This window comes from Podarcis bocagei (assembly GCF_964188305.1).
Source record: "Podarcis bocagei genome assembly, chromosome: 7".
Classification (NCBI taxonomy): domain Eukaryota; kingdom Metazoa; phylum Chordata; class Lepidosauria; order Squamata; family Lacertidae; genus Podarcis; species Podarcis bocagei.
The window spans coordinates 60,965,785-60,986,114 of NC_138132.1; the positions used below are offsets into that span (position 1 = coordinate 60,965,785).

At 44.5% G+C, this 20,330-nt stretch overlaps 1 protein-coding gene across 1 annotated transcript in view; it reads left to right on the plus strand.

Moving 5' to 3' along the window:
- ITFG1 (integrin alpha FG-GAP repeat containing 1) overlaps window positions 1-20,330 on the plus strand; it is a 119,763-nt gene that overhangs the window by 63,812 nt on the left and 35,621 nt on the right. The window contains exons 11-13 of the mRNA XM_081201179.1: window positions 7,820-7,970; window positions 11,554-11,662; window positions 18,016-18,059. Coding sequence (XP_081057305.1) covers window positions 7,820-7,970; window positions 11,554-11,662; window positions 18,016-18,059 — 304 coding nt within the window. The remainder of the gene's footprint in view (window positions 1-7,819; window positions 7,971-11,553; window positions 11,663-18,015; window positions 18,060-20,330) is intronic.

The following is a 20,330-nucleotide window of genomic DNA, read 5'->3' on the forward strand; positions in this document are numbered from 1 at the left end:
GAAGGCACGCTCTGCCTCCCCGCTGTCCCCCGAGCTTGTGGGGCTGGCGATGGGGAGAAGTGCACCAGTCCCGCGATGGCAGGCAGCTCTGTGCCGCCATCCCGAGCGGGGCGGGACTTAGCGCCCCGCTCGGGATGGCGGCGTAGACCTGCCTGCGGTCCCGCGACGGCAGGCAGATCTCTGCCGCCATCCCGAGCGGGGCGGGACTTAGCGCACCGCTCGGGATGGCGGCGTAGACCTGCCTGCGGTCCCGCGACGGCAGGCAGATCTCTGCCGCCATCCCGAGCGGGGCGGGACTTAGCGCACCGCTCGGGATGGCGGCGTAGACCTGCCTGCGGTCCCGCGACGGCAGGCAGATCTGTGCCGCCATCCCGAGCGGGGCGGGACTTAGCGCCCCGCTCGGGATGGCGGCGTAGACCTGCCTGCGGTCCCGCGACGGCAGGCAGGTCTGTGCCGCCATCCCGAGCGGGGCGGGACTTAGCGCACCGCTCGGGATGGCGGCGTAGACCTGCCTGCAGTCCCGCGACGGCAGGCAGCTCTGTGCCGCCATCCCGAGCGGGGCGGGACTTAGCGCCCCGCTCGGGATGGCGGCGCAGAGCTGCGCTGGTCCCAGGAGCGCAGGCAGCTCTGCAGGGCCACCGGGAGCGGGGCGGAGCTTCTCCCCCGGCTCCCGGTGGCCGGGCAGAGCTGCGCTGGTCCCAGGAGCGCAGGCAGCTCTGCAGGGCCACCGGGAGCGGGGCGGAGCTTCTCCCCCGGCTCCCGGTGGCCGGGCAGAGCTGCGCTGGTCCCAGGAGCGCAGGCAGCTCTGCAGGGCCACCGGGAGCGGGGCGGAGCTTCTCCCCCAGCTCCCGGTGGCCGGGCAGAGCTGCGCTGGTCCCAGGAGCGCAGGCAGCTCTGCACGGCCACCGGGAGCGAGGCGGAGCTTCTCCCCCGGTTCCCGGTGGCCGGGCAGAGCTGCGCTGGTCCCAGGAGCGCAGGCAGCTGTGCACGGCCACCGGGAGCGGGGCGGAGCTTCTCCCCCGGCTCCCGGTGGCCGGGCAGAGCTGCGCTGGTCCCAGGAGCGCAGGCAGCTCTGCAGGGCCACCGGGAGCGGGGCGGAGCTTCTCCCCAGGCTCCCGGTGGCCGGGCAGAGCTGCGCTGGTCCCGGGATTGCAGGCAGCTCTGCGCAACCCTCGGAGCTGGTCTCCCGAGGGTTGCGCAGAGCTTCCTGAAGCCTGGAGAGCGAGAGGGGTCGGTACGCACCGACCCCCCTCGCTCTCCAGGCTTCAGCGAAAGCCTGCATTCGCCCCATAAGACGCAGGCACATTTCCCCTTCATTTTTGGAGGGGAAAAAGTGCGTCTTATGGGGCGAAAAATACGGTAGCTTATAGGGAGGAGCTGTAGCTCAGTGGCAGAGCAACCACTTTGCATGCAGCAAGTCAGTCTCTGGGCAGCTCCAGGTAGGACTGGGAACGTTTCCTTTCTGAATGCCTACCAGTCACAGCTAGATGGGCCTGTGGTCTGACTCATTGTAAGGCAGCACCCCATGTTCCTACAGCAGGGAGAAGGCTAGAGTAGTATGCAGTGAAATTTGGAGTCTCCTCCTGTGTCCCACTGGATTGGCCCAGAGAAATAAAGATCTCTTTTGTGCCTGCTCCTTCTGTCTCTCTCCCTCTCTGGCAGTTCCTGTGTTGTGTTGTTTTTACTGCTGCTGCTTCTTGCCTGGAAAGGACAGGCAGAAATGTGCCAGTGAGGTTGCTGTTTGTTCCTTCCTTTTCCCAAGAAGCTCAGAAGAGAAAGGAAAGGGGGGGAAGGGGGCTCCCCATCAGTCTTAAATCAAAATACCTTCACTCTTGCTCAACTATATCTTCGTATTTCATGTTAATTGTTTAGAAATGGACTGAAAACATTAGCATAACTCAGCATTTTATCATGTTAGTGTGTTTTTCAGGCTTGACACTGGTCTTGGATTTATTCCTGCATCTTGCTATTATGTCTGTGGATGTACTTTTTCTTTTTGCAGAAGTAGACATTCTATATTTGTCCAACATCCTATATTTTAAAAGAATGGCAGATGAGCACTACTCTTTTCAAACAGTAATTCCCAAACTGTTTCCTAAAGAGATTCACAGCTCGAATCCTGTCTTCCAGACTCATCTGCAGGTCTGAGTTTGTCACCCAGCAGTCACCTGTTCATGATTGACTTGCTTTACTCAGCCTTTCCAGTAGGCTTCTTATGGCTCACTTGAAGACTCAAACCCACTATTTTGAAATAATGTCTGTATTATGGGATGCTGTTCAGAATTTCCTTTCTGATGGGGGTTCCTACAATTAATTACGACCCTTCAGGTCCAGGTCCAGCTTTGAGGGGGGTCTGTGACAAATTGGCTCCTCCCATCATCATCAGTGCCTACCCAGCAGACAGACAACTCCCAGAAAGAGTCTGGGAGCTGCCATGTTTATTTCCCACAATGCCACAGAACAATGTGGGGCATTGTGGGAAATTAAAACACCAGTTTCCATGCCCCCACTAGGAGCTGCCATTTCAATCGCCCACTGTCCTCTGGAGTGACATGTTACTTCTGATACAACTAAGGGTTATATTTTATTTTACTAAAATCTGAAATGATGGGTTCTTCTGCTAAAAAGTACAGTGTTGTGTCAGAAATTATTTTTGAGCCAATAATTGTGAAAAATCTCTCAAGTGCATAGTATTTATGCTATAAATGCAGTGCATAAACAGTAAATACTGCAGTTGAACATGAGATGGCAATGTAGCTTATACTGCTTCCATGCCATCACTAATATCAGAATCCAGGTAATTTGAATCTGCATCTGAATGTTTTAAGTTGTCGCAGAAATCATTGTCTCTGCCACTTTAACATCAAGTAATAATTAAAATTAATCAAACATTTATATAAAGAACAGACTGAAAAGTGTGATCTCGTTTGTCAACAGTAAAGGAGAAAACTTTTCATCATTTTGTAACTCCTATTTCCCAAAGAGCTAAGTTTCCCATCAGAAAAAAATGTAATCTGTATGATCTAATGAAAAAGACTGATACCACTCCCATGTTTGTACCACTAATGGTCCCATGGAACGTTATCCCCCACCCCCGAAATATGCCAACAGACTATTGAGAGCTGCTTTTCAAATGTTACAGCCACATCCAGAAGCACTTTTCATCAGTCTTCCTGCAGGAGCTGTAATATTTGAATTCAACCTGAGTGTCTCGTTTTGGTCTCCCCAGAAACAAAAGCGCTTGGATGCATAATTGTATAGGTTTTACTGGGCTGTTTATGAGATGGAAGGAAGGGGAATGCAAATATCCCAAGATTAATTCCGAGACCAATAAAACAATCACACAATCTTTCAAACAGAGTAATAAATGCATGGTTTTCATACCTATGTCCCCATAAATTGTGGACAATAGTATGCAAAGCTATAGGGGTAATGGGCTGACAAATGGAGATTGCATTAGTTGCAATATGCATCTATTTTGGAATATTTTATCCTCTACCATTCAAACGTGTGACCCTCAAGGCAATTTACAACAGATTGGAATGATACAAACATTGGCAGCCCCAGGGCAACTGACCTCTGAAGCACTATTTCCTTTCTAGCAGGCGGAATATCTTATTTTACCTGTTTTCATTGTTCTGCAATGGGATGGTTTCCCCCCCTGTACCATTACCAGGGGTGGCCCAAGGCATTTCATCACCTGAGGTGAAACACTCAGCTGCTGACCTTGTGAAGGGGGCGCAAACTCTGTAAGGAGAGAAGCCAGTGCAAAGCCCCCACACACCACCAGGTGGGGGTGGGAGATCCTTCCCCCCTGCTGTGGGAAAGCTGGGTGTTGGTGTCTAGTCCCTCTCTGCCCCTAGAGGCAGCAACGTTGGGAGGCAAAACAGGTGATGCTTGAGGTGGCCGCCTCACATGTGGGTCCAGAATTGGCCTCCACAGTCGCTTACGGACTCATTGTTAAAACCGTGTTTATGGAAGACAATTTTACTCAGCTATGAGTGATCACCAAAGAAGGAGGAGACCCAGCTTTATGGGCAAGCTAGCTCTGCCACTGAGTGACTGCCTTTTTCAAAATTGACATGCACTGAGGAATAGTGGGAAAGGTGTGTTTGAGCCTTGGGGAAAGGAATATCATGCGTTCAAATCACTTCTCTGTTAAGATTATTGGGTGATCTTGAGCCAATCACGGGCTCTCTGGGCAATCTGCTTTACAGGAAATACAACCAAGGATTCTTGCAGTGCTCTAAAGTCTATCGTGTTTACAGTGGTACCTGGTTAAGAACTTAATTCGTTCCGGAGGTCCATTCTTAACCTGAAACTGTTCTTAACCTGAGGTACCATTTTAGCTAATGGGGCCTCCCGCTGCCGCTGCGCCACTGCCACACAATTTCTGTTCTCATCCTGAAGTAAAGTTCTTAACCCGAGGTACTACTTCCGGGTTAGTGGAGTCTGTAACCTGAAGCGCTTGTAACCCGAGGTACCACTGTACTGAGGTCCAGGTTTTTGTAGGCCTACTTCACGATGCATGAAATCTTAACGTTCAGTTGGTTGAGAGATACAGTTATGCAGGCACTTGCATCTGAGTACAGTATCAGTGCAATGCAATACAAATGCAGTAGGCCTGGAGAACCTTTTTGTGTGTGTGTTGTCGTTTGCCTGTTTTCCTCTGTAGATATACTCTCATATATCTACATAACTGCTGAGTAACACACTGTGCGCTTCATAAGGCATCCATGAAAGCTTGTTACAATGAAAGTGTTTATTCTTTTAAGTGAGCTTAAGACTCATTTTGTTACTGCAATGTAAGCACATAAGAAGAGCATTGCTGGATCAGGCCAATGGCCCATCAGGCCAAGCAGCATGTTCTCACATTGGCCATCCAGATGCCTGTAGGAGACCTCCAAGTAGGATTAGAGCATAAGAGTACTTTCTCCTCCTCCTGTGGTTTATACCTGCTGGTATTCAGAAGTGTTATTGCCTCCTTCTATAGAGGCAGAGCCTAGCCACCATGGCTAGTAGTCTTTGATAGCCCTCTCCCCCATGAATTTGTCTAATCCTCTTTTTCTTTTTTCCCCTTTTAATTAATTTTTATTTTTTAAATACACATATATTACAAATATACAAGCATACAAACATACATTTCATGCAATCCTTAAAAGTGTTCAAACATACCTACACTCAATCCCACAAATAATTCCTTTTCCCATCATGTCTAATCCTCTTTTAAAGCCACCCAGCTTGCTGGTCTTCACTGCCTCCTCTGAGTGCTAGTTCCATAATTTAACTATGCTGTCCATGAAGAAGTGCTTTAACACAAATACATCTTTGGAATTTGTCTTATAGGTTTGCGTTTGGTACATACAAGTTTGCTTTTCCTACAATTTACAGTTGAACATTTTACACAGCTCCAGAAACGTTAATAATTTATACCCTGGTGTTAAGGGGGCATGTAGTGCCATACCAAATGGAGAAGAAAAGCATTTTCAGTCATTTTAATCTGCAAAATTTCAACCAGGAATACATCAAAAGGATTTTTTAAAAAATCAACACACAGCATGTCCCCCTTTGTCACACCTGAATGGGAACATTTATAGGATATGTAATGAAGAAATTGAAATAACCTTGTAAATTGTATAATGGTGTGTTTTGATATTTCGCTGAGACACAAAGGGAAATAATGGAGATGCAGTGTAATGATAGTTGTGACTCATACTGGAAGTAAATATGTAAATATTCATGAAAGGTGTTGAGAATAAAATTGCTGTGGTAATGAAAAGCTTCATTAGAACATTGAGTTGTGGGGGTGGGGAAGTGTGATTCATGCATTTTGAAGACTTTGCACAGTAAGGAAGCAAAGCTTACAGTACAGAATAAGTGACTTGGCTGATGAAATCATTCTATGTGTGTGTTAAGTTTTCCCTTTTCAAAAAACTTTGTCAACACATACACATAGGGAGATACTACATATACCAACAAACCCAAGAAATGTTGACAAAATAGCCTTGAGATTTATGTGTTTCCCAGAGACTTGACAGAATTTTTATAAGCTCTAGTAAAATCCACTTTAAGAGGGAACTAAGTGTTACATTGGGGGTGGGGAGAGTCATGCATTGCGGGGGGTTGGGGCTAGATGACCCTCAGGGTCCCTTCCAACTCTAAAAGTCTATGATTCTATGAACAGTGAGGCCATGCTGCCCAAAACAGTATCTCTGTGTCTAGGTCAAGTTGTGAATCAACATAATGACCTCATTAAGATCTCTACCCCAGGAGCAATCCATCCTTCGAGTGGGGAAAGTCATTGTGTGATGACATAATATTGTGTGGTAAGTTTCACATTACAGGGCATAAGTTGGGGTGAGGAATCTGTGGCCCTCCGTATATTACTAATTCCAAGCTCCATCTGCCCCAGCTACTAATGGTCAGGGTTGATGTGTAGTTCAGCAATATCTAGAAAGCCACATGTTAGCCAACCCTGGCATAGGTCTACAGACAAGGTGGGTACCATTTCTGGCAGTGACGCAGAATTCAGGAATGTCTAGTTCTGCCCAAAGGATCTCTTTCCCAGCACCCTCTAGTGCCTTTTGCTTCGGAATCTAAAAGTAAAAGTGGGAGTCTGCTTAAACTGTCGCTCCATTCCTTTGATTTGGGGGCAAAAGGGTGACTTTACTGCAAACTGAGCTCTTTTTTCTCTTCCATGTAAAAAATGTTAAGTGTGTGTAGATTGTCATGTCTGACAGCCGTATGGCAGGCCCCGTGCCAGAAATATGGTGAAAAGAGAGCAATCATCAGCAGAACAGCAAAAGCCTCAATATTAAATGAATCAGGATAGTCTCTAGGTGGCTTGCGGTCAAGTTTAAAATACAATGCATTTATCAAAAGAAAGAAGCATGGGAGGCAGGGAGGCAAATACAAGATCATGGCCTGCTCCAATCAGATTCTTCCCCTGCTCCCCAACCAACAGACACCTCCTGGAAATAAGAGGGCAATGGAAACATTTAATTTTTGTTGTTATAATGTTAACTTCCCTGTGATCTCCAGATGAAGGGTGGTAAGCAAGCAAGTAAGTAAATGATGTACCCAATTGTCTATAGCAACAGAGTGATTTCTTTGGTTATGTTAAACTGTGGTACTTAACAAGCCAGCGAAAGCCATTACGAAAGCCATTACGAAAGCAAAAAAACACGCCCTGGTTTGGCAGGCTTCTTCTCCCCACAGATACAGGTTTTGAAGGGACCCAGGATGTCATCCAGATTGACCACCCAAACTCATAACAAGACAAATAAATAAATATTCTGCTTTACAGAATAAGATAGTCAAGTGAGGAGGATGGAGGCTAGTCCCTGCTTCAAGTTGCTTACAATTTAATGTTGATTATGAATAAGGCTCCCTGGAGTTCTAGGTTTTTTGAAGAAAAATGGAAGGTTACGCACTCCCACTTTGCACTGCCCAAGGGGGATAGATAGAGGAATTAAATGGCGGTTTCCCTTCTGAGTAAAAATTATTAACTGACTAGTAGCACAATCCTAATTATGTCTATTCACAACTTTTGAATTCAGTGGCTCTTACTCCCAGATATGTAGTGTTAGGGTTGCAGGAGTTTGTATATTATGTTTTTATATATGCTGTAAGCTGCCGAGAGCGGTTGGAGAAACCCAGCCAGATGGGCAGGATATAAATAATAAAATTTATTATTATTATTATTATTATTATTATTATTATTAAGCCCTAAAGGGGCCCAGCTCACGGTCAGCTTTGCAAGAATAAAGGCAGGAAAACAAAACTGCACCCACCCCATGTTTCTCTCCTTCCTTTGCAGCAACCAGCAAGCTTTCCTGCTGGAGAATGTTGAGTGCAATGAGGCTAGCTGCGCGGGTGCACGGCGTATGTTTAAGGTCTACTGGGAGCTCTCGGATCTGAATCAGATCAAAGACGCTGTGGTGGCAACCTTCTTTGACATTTATGAAGACGTGAGTTGAGCGCTCTTCCTTGTTTTCCTGCCTGCTTAATTGCCATCTGCCCGTTCTTATTTGAGCTTTCGTTCCAAACTGGCATCTTGGAATATTTTGACTGGGCAAATCCACGGCACATAATGAAAACAAACGAGTTGTTTGAAGAGAAGTCATTTAAAGCTGAAGAGAGAGCCGCTGAGATTATATGAACAGTCACCCTTCATTTCAGCTCTTTTGAATAGATCTTTGTTAGTAATGGGCTTCCCTTTTTACATTTGATTTTTATTTATTTTTAATGGAAGGGAGTGGGACTTTCCTAAGGCACCAGTGTATACCATCACTTGTATCTGCTAAAATCTGTTTAGATGAAGTTCTCAGGCTTATTTTTATGCATTGCTTTATTTTGTTTATTTAAAACATTTTATAAACTTACTCTTTAAAGAAAACCCGGTAAGCAATACCATCAAAACAAAAATACAGAGTGAAAACAGTAAAAGAGTAGTATGAAGGCATGTGAAAGCATATGCAAGCCAATATTGGGGAAGGACCAAAGCTAAGCAGAAGAGCATCTGCTTTGCATGCAGAAGGTCCCAGGTTTGAGCTTCAGAATCTCCAGGCAGGGCGAGACTACCTGCCCTGAAACTATGGAGAGCCACTACCACTGAGTGTTGTTCCCACCTTAGCAACTCCCTCTCCAGAAACATCTGGGAATGTCCTCTGCCCAAATCCTGGAAAGCCTTTGCCAGTAAGTGTAAACCAAGCTGAACTAGATAGAGGAATGGTCTGACTAAGTGGAACGCGGTTTCCTGTGCTGCCTAAAAACAGGAATTCGGGGAGTTAATATAAATAAAAACAGGTGGTTGCTCGCTAAAAGCCTCTTCATGTCCAGTTTTCACTTACAGGCCAAAGTGGCATTCAAAATATACTTCCAGAACTGCATATGTGTGTATGCAGCAAATACAAGGGGTTTGCTTTTCCACAATCCTTGCGTCTTTCCTCCCAGCTAGTAGTCCGTTCTTCTATTGGTGAGAATCTCAGGCTCAAAGAAGACAAGTTGCCCAGAGCATATGATGAATGCCAGAGCAAACAACATGGGAAAGGAAGAGGCATTGTTGCCTTCATGCCTTGTGTGTTACCTTCCTAACTGCCTATGATTGGCTACTGTTGGAAACCAGCTAATTATCTGCTTCATGGATGGGGAACCTATGGCCCTTCAGACATCATTGGAATGCAACCCACATTAAGCCTGCCCATTGGTCTTGCTGGTTAAGGCTGATGGAAATTGGGGTCAGACAACATCCAGCGGTTTCACATTTCTGAACTAGATGGTCTTTTGGTCTTGATAAAGCAGGGCTGCTCTTGCATTCTTACTTCCTAGACCAAGTCCGTCTTTCTAGTCCAGAAACCATGTTGCCTTTAAATATTGCAAACCGATATTCCCAAGTTGTTAAGGAAGGGGTGTTTACTGCACTATTAAGCTGGACACACCACAGCTGATCTGCTCAAACCCTAGCAACTTGACCCTCCCGTGCAATTTGGGGACATTTGTATACTAAGCTAAGCTAACATAAATCATAAGGTTCCAGCTTAGTTTCTCCCCTACTGACTGCCAAATATTCACAATAATTTATTTCTGCACAGTACATGAACAGACACTGCATCTGGCTCCCTGCATTCAGTGCCAAATTTCTCCTGGCCTCAGCTTTATTTCTCACTTTTAAACTTTTGTCCACCTCTGTACATCCATTCACTCCAAATCGCAATGACACTCTGAGTCCCTTCTTTTAGATACAATTTCTTATTCCCTTCCACCCCCAGGCCACATGTTTCTTTGAAAACTCCAAGGGTGAAAAGTACATCTCCACATTTTTCCTGCATATTTCTGCCAAATAAGTCATTCAAAACGTTTTCATGTTCCGTAATATCTGGAGGTGAGGCTTGACACTTTTGAAACATTGTTAAATGCAGGCCTGATATCTGCTTAGCACAGCAGTGTTTCCTGTTGTGGAGAAGTCATAAAACTGACATGTTTCCCGTTAAACATAATGAAGGATGGAATGCCATTGCCTGGAATGCATCAAGTTGTGCTTAAAGCAGGTGCTTGCAGCCTAGATCTGTGCAAAACTGAGCAGAAAAGGAACACACACAGAGGAAACTTATCATTTGGCCATGTGTCTCCTATATTTCCCTTTAGCTTATAGAATGAGGATGGACATACAGTGGTGCCCCGCGAGTGGTTTCCCTCGCAAGACGGAAAACCTGCTAGATGAAAGGGTTTTCCGTTTTGGAGGTGCTTCGCAAAACGAATTTCCTATGGGCTTGCTTCGCAAGACGAAAATGTCTTGCGAGTTCCTGCGGGGTTTTTTTCCTCCCCCCCCCCTTTTTCACAAGCCGCTAAGCCGCTTATCAGCTGATCCTAAGCCGCTTAACAGCTGATCCGCTAAGCCGCTTATCAGCTGATCCGCTAAGCCGCTAAACCGCTTATCAGCTAAGCCGCTAATAGCGCTAATCCGCTAAGCCGCTAATGGGCTTGCTTCGCAAGACGAAAAAACCGCAAGACGAAGAGACTCGCGGAACGGATTCTTTTCGTCTTGCGAGGCACCACAGTATCAACCCTATGGTGCCCATAACACCAGTATGACATACTTCATTGTGTATTAGCCGAGACTTGAGTTGTTTAATGGAAGTTCCAACATCTCCTTTAAACCGGCCTGAAATTGGCATTTATAGCTTTAGCCAAGTCCTTGGATTTGGAAGACATGAATCCCATAGAACTTAAATGTGCTGTTGTTTTTCACTCAAGAGTGTGCTATCCTGTGTCCTTTGGATAGGGTGCCATTGACAGAGGTGAAAGGGACCCAGTTTTTATTTCATTTTTCTCCCTGACCAAAAGCAGGAGTATGTGGACCCTTTTGCCTTCCCTGGCCTAAGCCCAACATTTTGGTGAATTTAAAGAGATCAACATTTTGGTAAAACTATAAAAGAATTGTTTTCCTTTCCATTTCACTAAATGGAAATATTCAGAGTTTTTAACATAAGTTTCCTTTATTACATGCAATGCTCATAATTCAAAACTGGTGTGGCTATAGCTACTATATTGGTGATGGCCACTCATTTTCAAAATACAGCCCAGGAGCCAGAAAGTTGCACAGCTGCATAAAGCAACTTCCTTGCAGGTTGTGAGGCTCAGTCTTAAAGTGGGCACAGGTATGGAGAAAACGTGTGTGACTGCGGCCAGGGCAATGTACTCAAAACCAAAAGGGAAATTCAATGTTAAAATGAAAAATATCTCTTTCCCCCAACGTCTGAAAACAATTTTCTTTTCTTTACAAGTGAAATTGTTGCTAAGCTTTTATTGCAGCCTGATTTACCATTTTCAGTGGGTGTTTTGATAGATAGATTAAACTCTTCGCAACTGTGATCTGACCCACAGCTCTGATTCTGGAAGCTCTGTTTCAAGCGAAAACTAATTTTGTGATCTCATGGTTTTTGCCAGCAGTTATTGTGTTTTTTTGCTTCATTATATTGACTGCATTTTAGTGATGTTCAGGTTTCTGCTCTTTTTTTAAAAAAAAAACCTGATATTTTGTTGTTTCTTTAGGGAATCTTGGATATTATTGTCCTCAGCAAGGATAGCACAAAGACAGAGCTTGCCATCCACACATTAAAAAATAACTTTGAAGCTGACGCCTATTTTGTTAAAGTCATTGGTAAGTGGATTGCTACGAAAACATCAAAATGCTGTTAGAGGGGAAATTTGATTCTGTTTCTCATTGCCCACCGAGAACAATAGAAAAATGATTGCATTATAGTAATAGTGTAAGAAGGGGAATGCTATGTGTGGGAGAACTGGGTTAAAGAAAACCTAATTGATAACATATGATTCAAATTATTTGCTTATTTTAGTGCTCCCAGTTTTGTATATTTAGATCACTGTAGTGTATTACTCCAGTACAGAACTTGCTCATGCTTCTGCTGTTATGTGTTTCCTTTTATACAGTATTTAAAATTTATTTGATTTAATTCTTTATGAAAGTTTGTATACCACCAACTAATGTAAAGTATCAAGGTGATATACTTTGCGTGCAATAAAACACCACATCGTCCTGCATTTCAGCACTGGTCCTTATTCATTGTGATTAAGGGGAGAAGGGGGGATTGAGGTTAGTGATCCCATCAGCCAGTCTTTTCGAACGTGCAGCTGTCCAGATATTTTTGAACTACAGCTCCCATCATCCCCAGCCAACAAAGCCTGGGGTTGATGGGAGTTGTAGTCCAAAGCATCTGGAAGACACCAGGTCGGGGAAGCCTGCTACACCCTCCCGATCTCCTAAGCATGGTTAAGAAGGCTCCTTCATTATGCTTGCTCTTGCCCCTTAAATGTTATTGGACTTGATTTGTACTTGAGCAGGAAGGAACTTCCGCAAGCCTTGGATTTTCGGTCTCCCCTTGCCTCTTCCTGCCCTTCTGGGAGGAGGACAGTGAAGGCTGATGTTCATTGGAACTGTTAAGGTGGAAGGCAAGGAGGCTGATAGTGGGTGGAGCCAGAGCCCAGGACAGGCAGAGTCCATATTAGGCGGAGCCAACAAATTATTGTTCTACCTGCATCCTGCTCCCTGTTGAGTTCTATAAAAGACACTTAGGCTAAGGAAGAGGAGGAGGAAGCTGGCAGCCAACTTCCCCCACCAGACTTGTAAGAAGGGAGGCAGGCAGATGAGGACTAGCTGAGCACAGAGTGTGCTTGGTGGACGAGCCTCTTGGAGGAGGACTTCAACAAACTTTAGTTTCCCTTTCCACAAAATCATGGCTTCTTGCCACATATAAACCAAAGATGGTGGTTTCAAATAAACCAGTTAAATGACCAAGCTTTGTAATCCACGGTTTGTTTAAAAACACACAATTTGTTAAAAAACTGGCTGTGGCTTTGCATTGTGCTGTGAACCTGTCCCTTTGTTTCTTTTATCAGACTGCACGGCTTATTTGAGATCTCTGTAACCTATACTTCTGAGTAATAATTCTTAAGTTATTGTATTTTAGTGTTTTGTTGGAAGCCGCCCAGAGTGGCTGGGGAAACCCAGCCAGATGGGCGGGGTATAAATAATATATTATTATTATTATTATTATTATTATTATTATTATTATTATTATTATTATTATTATTATTATTATTATTATTTGACTCAAGGATTTGATTTTAAACCCTGAAGCTACTGGTTCACAGTCAGCCTTGCACAAGAGGGAGGGAGAGGAAACAAAATGCCTATATTAATGAAGACCACTCTGTTTTCAAAATTTGGGATTAGAAGTGTTCACAGCAGCATAAACCAGCTCTCTTGCAAGTGTTCAGGCTGTATGTAAAAATGAGGCCATTTAGCCTTCATTACATTTGTGTGTGTGTGTGTGTGTGTGTGTGCGCACACTCTCATCTCATTTCATTCTGCATTTTGAAAGGTATTGAGCTATGCCAAAAGTTTAGAGGGTCTTTTTTTTTTTTTTAATGAGCACCAGAAACTTTTTAATCAGAAAGGGAAAATATGCAAGGTAAACGAAAGTAAAATACTGCTTTCAGCAGCTTTTGTCCAAAGCCCAGGAGTTGGGTTGCTTTTAATCTGGGCTACGGAGAATTAATTTCAATACAATCTACCGCTTGCTGCTTCAGAGTACGTAGGCAGCAGTGATTCCAGTACACAGCTGGTTCAATAAAATAAGAGGCACACTCTGGATCACCAGGCACTCTGATGAGGACTATTGATCCTCAGCCTCTGGAGAACATAATTCATGGTGTGTTTAGGCTACTTAAAGGTTAAACTGAAATAAAGTTAACATTTTTAAGCAAATGATAAGCCCAAAGCATTAGGAACATTGTATTAAACAAAAAACATTGGGATATTTCAGAAGTTTACCCTTCAGTTTTTTTGCAGATGAAATCAGGGATGCATTTTGAGTGTATACCACCACCTGAAGCAAAGAAGATGGGTCGGTTCATATGGGGGAAAGTGTTCCCTATGTATTACTCACACACATTTCTCTTAGATCCAGCTTGTCAAGTAGCTTCAATTGCCCAGGGTGCCATTTGCCAAGTACAGCTGGGTTGCCAGCCTCAACCCCTTCTAGATAAAGGGACCCAGGCCATAGTTACCTATGCATTGGTAGCCTCCCAGTTAGATGACTGCAGTGTGTTTTACATGGAGATGCCTTTGAAGACTGTTCAGAAATTGCACGCTAGTGTAGAAATTTGAATGGGAACAGCTCGTTCCGATGATATCTTGGTGGTCTTTTAAGAGTTTTAGTGGCTTCCTCTCTACTTCCAAACCCAACAAATGTTCTAATGCTTTTAAGTCCTAAACAGATTGGAACTGGGGTACCTACAGGAGTGCATGCTATCCACCTGCCCATGCTCTTTGGTCAGGGTAGCCAATGTGGTGTCCTCCAAATGTTGTTGGACTTCAGCTGCCATCATTCCTGACCCCTGGCTGGGACTGATGGAAGCTGGAATCCAACAAGGTCTGCAAAGCACTATGTTGACTACTGTGTTGATTCCTGTCTTTGTGTACCTTCACTATCAGAAGTGAGGCGAGTGACAATCTGAGGGCTGAGGGCTTTTTCAGCAGCAGCACCCCAATTATAGAATGCGATCTCCCATTAGACCTGCCTGGCACCAACATTGCTTTTTTAGGTGCTAGGTAAATACTACCTTAGAGATGTGGGTGGCGCTGTGGGTTAAACCACAGAGCCTAGGACTTGCCGATCAGAAGGTCGGTGATTCGAATGCCCGCGACGGGGTGAGCTCCCATTGCTCGGTCCCTGCTCCTGCCAACCTAGCAGTTTGAAAGCATGTCAAAGTGCAAGTAGATAAATAGGTACTGCTCCGGCGGGAAGGTAAACGCCGTTTCCGTGCGCTGCTCTGGTTCGCCAGAAGTGGCTGGCCACATGACCTGGAAGCTGTACGCTGGCTGCCTCGGCCAATAAAGCGAGATGAGCGCCGCAACCCCAGAGTCGGCCACGACTGGACCTAATGGTCAGGGTTCCCTTTACCTTTTAAATACTACCTTATTCACCTAGGCCTGGGATGTCCAACCAGTAGATCGTGATCTACCGGTAGATCCCCAGCTGATCCTGGTAGATAACGGGATCCTTATCGTGTACAAAAAGTTTGGGGGGGGAGCTTAAAAACTCTGTGCAATCCTCCCCCCCAAAAAAGCTCAACAACTCTGGGCAGTCCACCACTCCCCCCCCCCACACACTCCTCCTCCCTCCAATGACAATGGGTAGATCACTGCCAGTTTTTTATACTGGGAGTAGATCTCAGTCTCTTGGGAGTTGGACATGCCTGACCTAGGCATTTGAATTTATTAGCATTTCACTCCCTTCTTTTCTTTGCTAGCTTATTTTTATTGCATTGTTTTGTATACTGCGTTTTGTTTTGTTTTTTTGTAAAAAAAAAAACACAAAACACCCCAGAATTAAATTGTGTGACAAGTGATACACAAATGGGTTAAATAACTAAATAGCTAAATCAGTCCTGGGCTCTTCATTTATATGCTGCTGCATGGCTTACATGGAGCCCCCAGAAGTCTCCCATCCAGGCTAAGCACCTGCTCAACTTTATCAGTGCATACAATGGTGAGAGCTCCTTGCCTCATTCACAAGAGCCCATTTTGCCATCACTTTAGCTTACATCACTTAACAGGGAAAGCAAAAGAATTCACATGGTTCTATGTATGCAAGATTGCTTAATTCTGCAGAGTATGTAATGAAATTGTTCAGCTAAATACAGCTTTCTCTTCTTCTGGGTACCTGCTGAGCAAAAAAAAAAAAAAATGTGACCTAAATATCCTATTTAAGATGCTGTGCAAAGTTGGAAATTATAAAAAGTCCAGAATAATGGTGTATGCACTTGCTGGTTTCCATTTCTATTTTCCATTGTTTCCCTCTGAAGCGGCATTCATGGTTTTTTTGTGGGTATTTTTGCAACTAAAATTGCAAACCCACCAATTACTTTTAAAAGAGCAGTTTTGTAGAGGGCAAACTTTTTCCCCCCAGAAATGCCCAGCTTTGGCACTAAGTTATTAAGGAATTGGCTGCTTAATCACACCGTGCAACATGGTTGAACTAGCTTTAAATCTTGGCAGAAGGATGAAGTGCTTTCAGGAGCAGGTGTTCTTGGAGGTATTAAGGGGCAGGGAAGGAAGGGAAAAGTGAAAGAGATGTGAGTTGGTAGCCTGCTGACAACAAGCCCTTTCTTCATTTTCCATGATCAGTAAGCTGTTTTCTCAGGCATTCATTACCTCTCTGCTCCTCCCCGCCCCCAAACTGATAGAATTTTTTAACATCTGTGTTTAGGAGTGATAAAATGGCACTCTTCTATTGCAGATGAGACCTAAGGTTGTGTCTATTACAAGCTTGGAAGCAAGAGACAAATACGCTTTTATAAAGCTTTATTTTTAAGTGCTTTGTGGTCTATATGCTCAAGTCAGTGCCGTGCTCATCCTTTCACTGTGCTCTTCAAAAGTAAATGGACACCTTTTCATATTACAGGTGGTGAGGCTAAATCAGAGAGGCAGTCTGTGGTTGAGCCAGTATTTAACCCAGATCTTCCAAGCATTTTTCCAGCAGCATTTTCTACTCAGCCTACCGTGACCTGCTTCCTGGATGCATAGATAGGCTTCTTAAACAGAGGCTGCTTCGTTTCTCCATAAGTTTGCTCAGTTTTTTTTCTTTTTAGTTGGGGCTTTTCCTTCCAAATGATGAAGCACACAAACCCATTTATAAAACGTTGCTGCGTGGTACAAAAACACTGATGTGTTCCAGTGTTTTAACATAATATTGCTGTATTGCAGGTTGTGGGGCTTTGATCAGAAGAAACCTGGGTTCAAATTTTCACTTAGGCACAAAGCTCAGTGGATGACCTTGGAATAGTGACTGTGTGTCTCTGTCTCCGTCTATCTCTCAGCCTACTCTGCTTTGCAGAGTGGTTGTAAGGATAATGTAGAATATTATTTGTTCATGCTCATAGACCATTGCAAATAATACATATAAAATGGCTGTTAATGTAACATTAAAGGTAAAGGTAAAGGTACCCCTGCCCAAACGGGCCAGTCTTGACAGACTCTGGGGTTTGTGCGCCCATCTCACTCTATTGGCCGGGGGCCAGCGCTGTCCGGAGACACTTCCGGGTCACGTGGCCAGCGTGACAAAGCTGCATCTGGCGAGCCAGCGCAGCACACGGAACGCCGTTTACCTTCCCGCTGGTAAGCGGTCCCTATTTATCTACTTGCACCCGGGGGTGCTTTCGAACTGCTAGGTTGGCAGGCGCTGGGACCGAGCAGCGGGAGCGCACCCCGCCGCGGGGATTCGAACCGCCGACCTTTCGATCGGCAAGCCCTAGGCGCTGAGGCTTTTACCCACAGCGCCACCCGCGTCCCAATGTAACATTAAACATGAGCAAATATACTTCTTATTTAAGATAAGAATGAGGTTAAAATAAATCCTTGACCTATCCAAGAATTGGTAGTTCTCTTAAATTAATGAATCGCCTTTTTTACAACCCACAGCCTTGCAGGATGGTTGTGAAAATAAAACAGGAGATTTCCTTGTATGTCACTCTTTGAGCTGTTTGGTGGAAGGCTGGCTAAATGATGAGAAACAATAAATGGAATATTGAATCAAGAGTTGAAAAAAAATAAGCCTGGGGAACCTCTATTTTTAGCATGCATTTTAATTTGTTTTCGTTCTTACATGAATATTGAGCCTATATTTGGCATCACGTCACCCAGACAAGAAATAGGTGTGATAGAACAGTGATTACCTAATTAATGCCTTCATTATGTGAAGCAGCATAATTTGGACAAATCAATAATGTTTTTTTTAAAAAACGTTACTGTGAGATAAACAACAGTAATTAAAATTTTTAGGAGCCTTTATAAAGAAAAGGCAACTTGACTTGGATGTGCAAATTGAGCATGAAGCAGTGACAATTATAAGATTGCAGGGAGATGTGTATAGAACAAGCCTGTTAACAGCATAGATAACCATTGGACTCCTCCCCATTGTTTATCCACAGTGCTCAGCGGTCTTTGTTCCAATGACTGTCCGCGAAAGATAACGGTAAGTATGCTGCTAAAGGTTATTGTTATTGAAATGATTTGGTGTCCTTAATCTAAAAGGCAATAGACAGAGATAGGGGAGGATAGTTTTACCCCCATATCTTGCATGCTAAGTGCTATTATGATAACCCAGTACGCTTCTTCCTGGATGAGAGAAGCTTAACTTTTAATTCAGTTGTATGTAGAGTTCAAAGTCCACTGTCTCCATTCCTCAGGCAGTCTGCAAGATCTTGCCCATATGGAAAAAGTGAAGGAAGGCTTCAAGACTTCTGCCAAGAGATTAGAAGCAAGGCTCCAAAATGTTAATAGAATGATAGTTAGAAGGGACCATGAGGGTCATCTAGTCCAACCCTAGCAATTTAGGAATCACAGCTAAAAAATCCCTGACCAATAAAGCCACCCAACCTCTGTAATAACTCTCAACAAATGAGAGTCCACCAACTTTCAAAGTAGTCCATTAACTGTCAGACAGCTCCTACCCTCAGAAAGCTCTTCCTAATCTTTAGTTGGAGTCTCCTTTCTTGTCATTTGAATCCATTGGTTTAGGTCCTGCCCTTTGGAGCAGCAGAAAACAAGATTGCTCCATCTTCCATATGACAGCCCTTCAGATATTTGAAGAAGGCTATCATACCACCTCTAAGTCTTCTCTTCTCCAGGCTAAACATACCCAGCTCCCTCAACCTTTCCTCATAAGGCTTGGTTTTCGTAAAGTTATGCTTTGCTTTCTTGGTCCTTTGTTTCCTTATGCATTCTGAACTCCCCGCTCCCCTTCAGCATCCTATTTCCCCCCTACTCACTTTGTCACACAATGACACTTAACAGGCACCCAGATTTTAAAAGCAGCCCACAGTGCAAGGTGGGCAGTGAGTGGGCTGCCTTTTCCGCCATGGGAGATGGAGAGAAAGCCCCAGTGCACATGCAGGCTCCATTGAGCACCTGGGCCCATGTAAAAGGGTTTGCTAAATCACAGTGCTGGTTATCCAGCATGAAACTTTGCAAAGTTTGCTCTGCCTTTTTCATTGACCATGTTCTGTCGTGTGCAATGAAGCCTCTGAATAATAAGCCTTGAGCAAAAATTTTAAAGCAATAATTTTGAAAGGCATGTCAGCAAGGCCCAATTTGTGAGCGCTCCTTTCAGACTGACTCGCTTGACAGCTGGGCTCCCCAAGGCACGCTGTAGTTGAAACATTTGCCTCTCACTTATCTCCTTTGGACTTTGTTTGAGGATCCAAATCTTCTTGAACGCTTTGCCTTGTTCTTTATTCTCCCTTCCCAAAGGTACCGAATCTTGACACTTGGGGCGGGGGGAATGAGCAATGTTCTCTTTCCCATATGCTTTGTCCTTCTGACTTGTATCCACGTTTGTATTAATCTCCCTAGGAGGCATATGTGAAGTTCATAATGATTTTGACTTCAGAATAATTTATTTATAGTACCAAGCAATGCTGCCTTAAGTGAATACGATAAATGCACCAGAATCCCCATGCCTACAAAGCTCTTGGGTTGGGGGAGGTGGGACGGCAAGCCCTAGAAATGCTCACCCTGTAAACAGATCATTTGGAGCATTAAAGCTGTACTGATATTCAATAAATTGGTGTGTACTGCATGGCCATATGCAGACTGCAAAGTTCCACCTGGGGAACTAAAATATCAGACCCACAGACAGATAGCATCTGATACTGCATATTGTTAAACACCAAAGACAGATTTGGCATCTTAATATAGGCAACTTCTTGCCCACAGGTTTACAGTTTAAAGAAAATACATTACAGTGGTACCTCAGGTTACATACGCTTCAGGTTACATACGCTTCAGGTTACAGACTCCGCTAACCCAGAAATACTACCTCGGGTTAAGAACTTTGCTTCAGGATGAGAACAGAATTCGTGCTCTGGCGGCGTGGCAGCAGCAGGAGGCCCCATTAGCTAAAGAGGTTATTCAGGTTAAGAACAGTTTCAGGTTAAGAACGGCCTCCGGAATGAATTAAGTACCTAACCAGAGGTACCACTGTATCTATATAAAGAAAGGAGGTAGGAAAGGGAAGAGGTAAATGAAGCAAATCATGGGAAGGAAGGCCTGAGCCAAGAGAAGTATTTAAGGATGGTTGTGGATGGAGCAAAGCAGATGTTATCAGGCAGTGCTGGGGTGGGAAAACTGTGGCCCTCCAGATGCTACTAGATTCCAGGCCCCATTATTCCCACCTTGCATAGCCAATGGTCAGGGATGATGGCAGCCCAGCAGCAACTGAAGGGGCCACAGGTTCCCTACACCT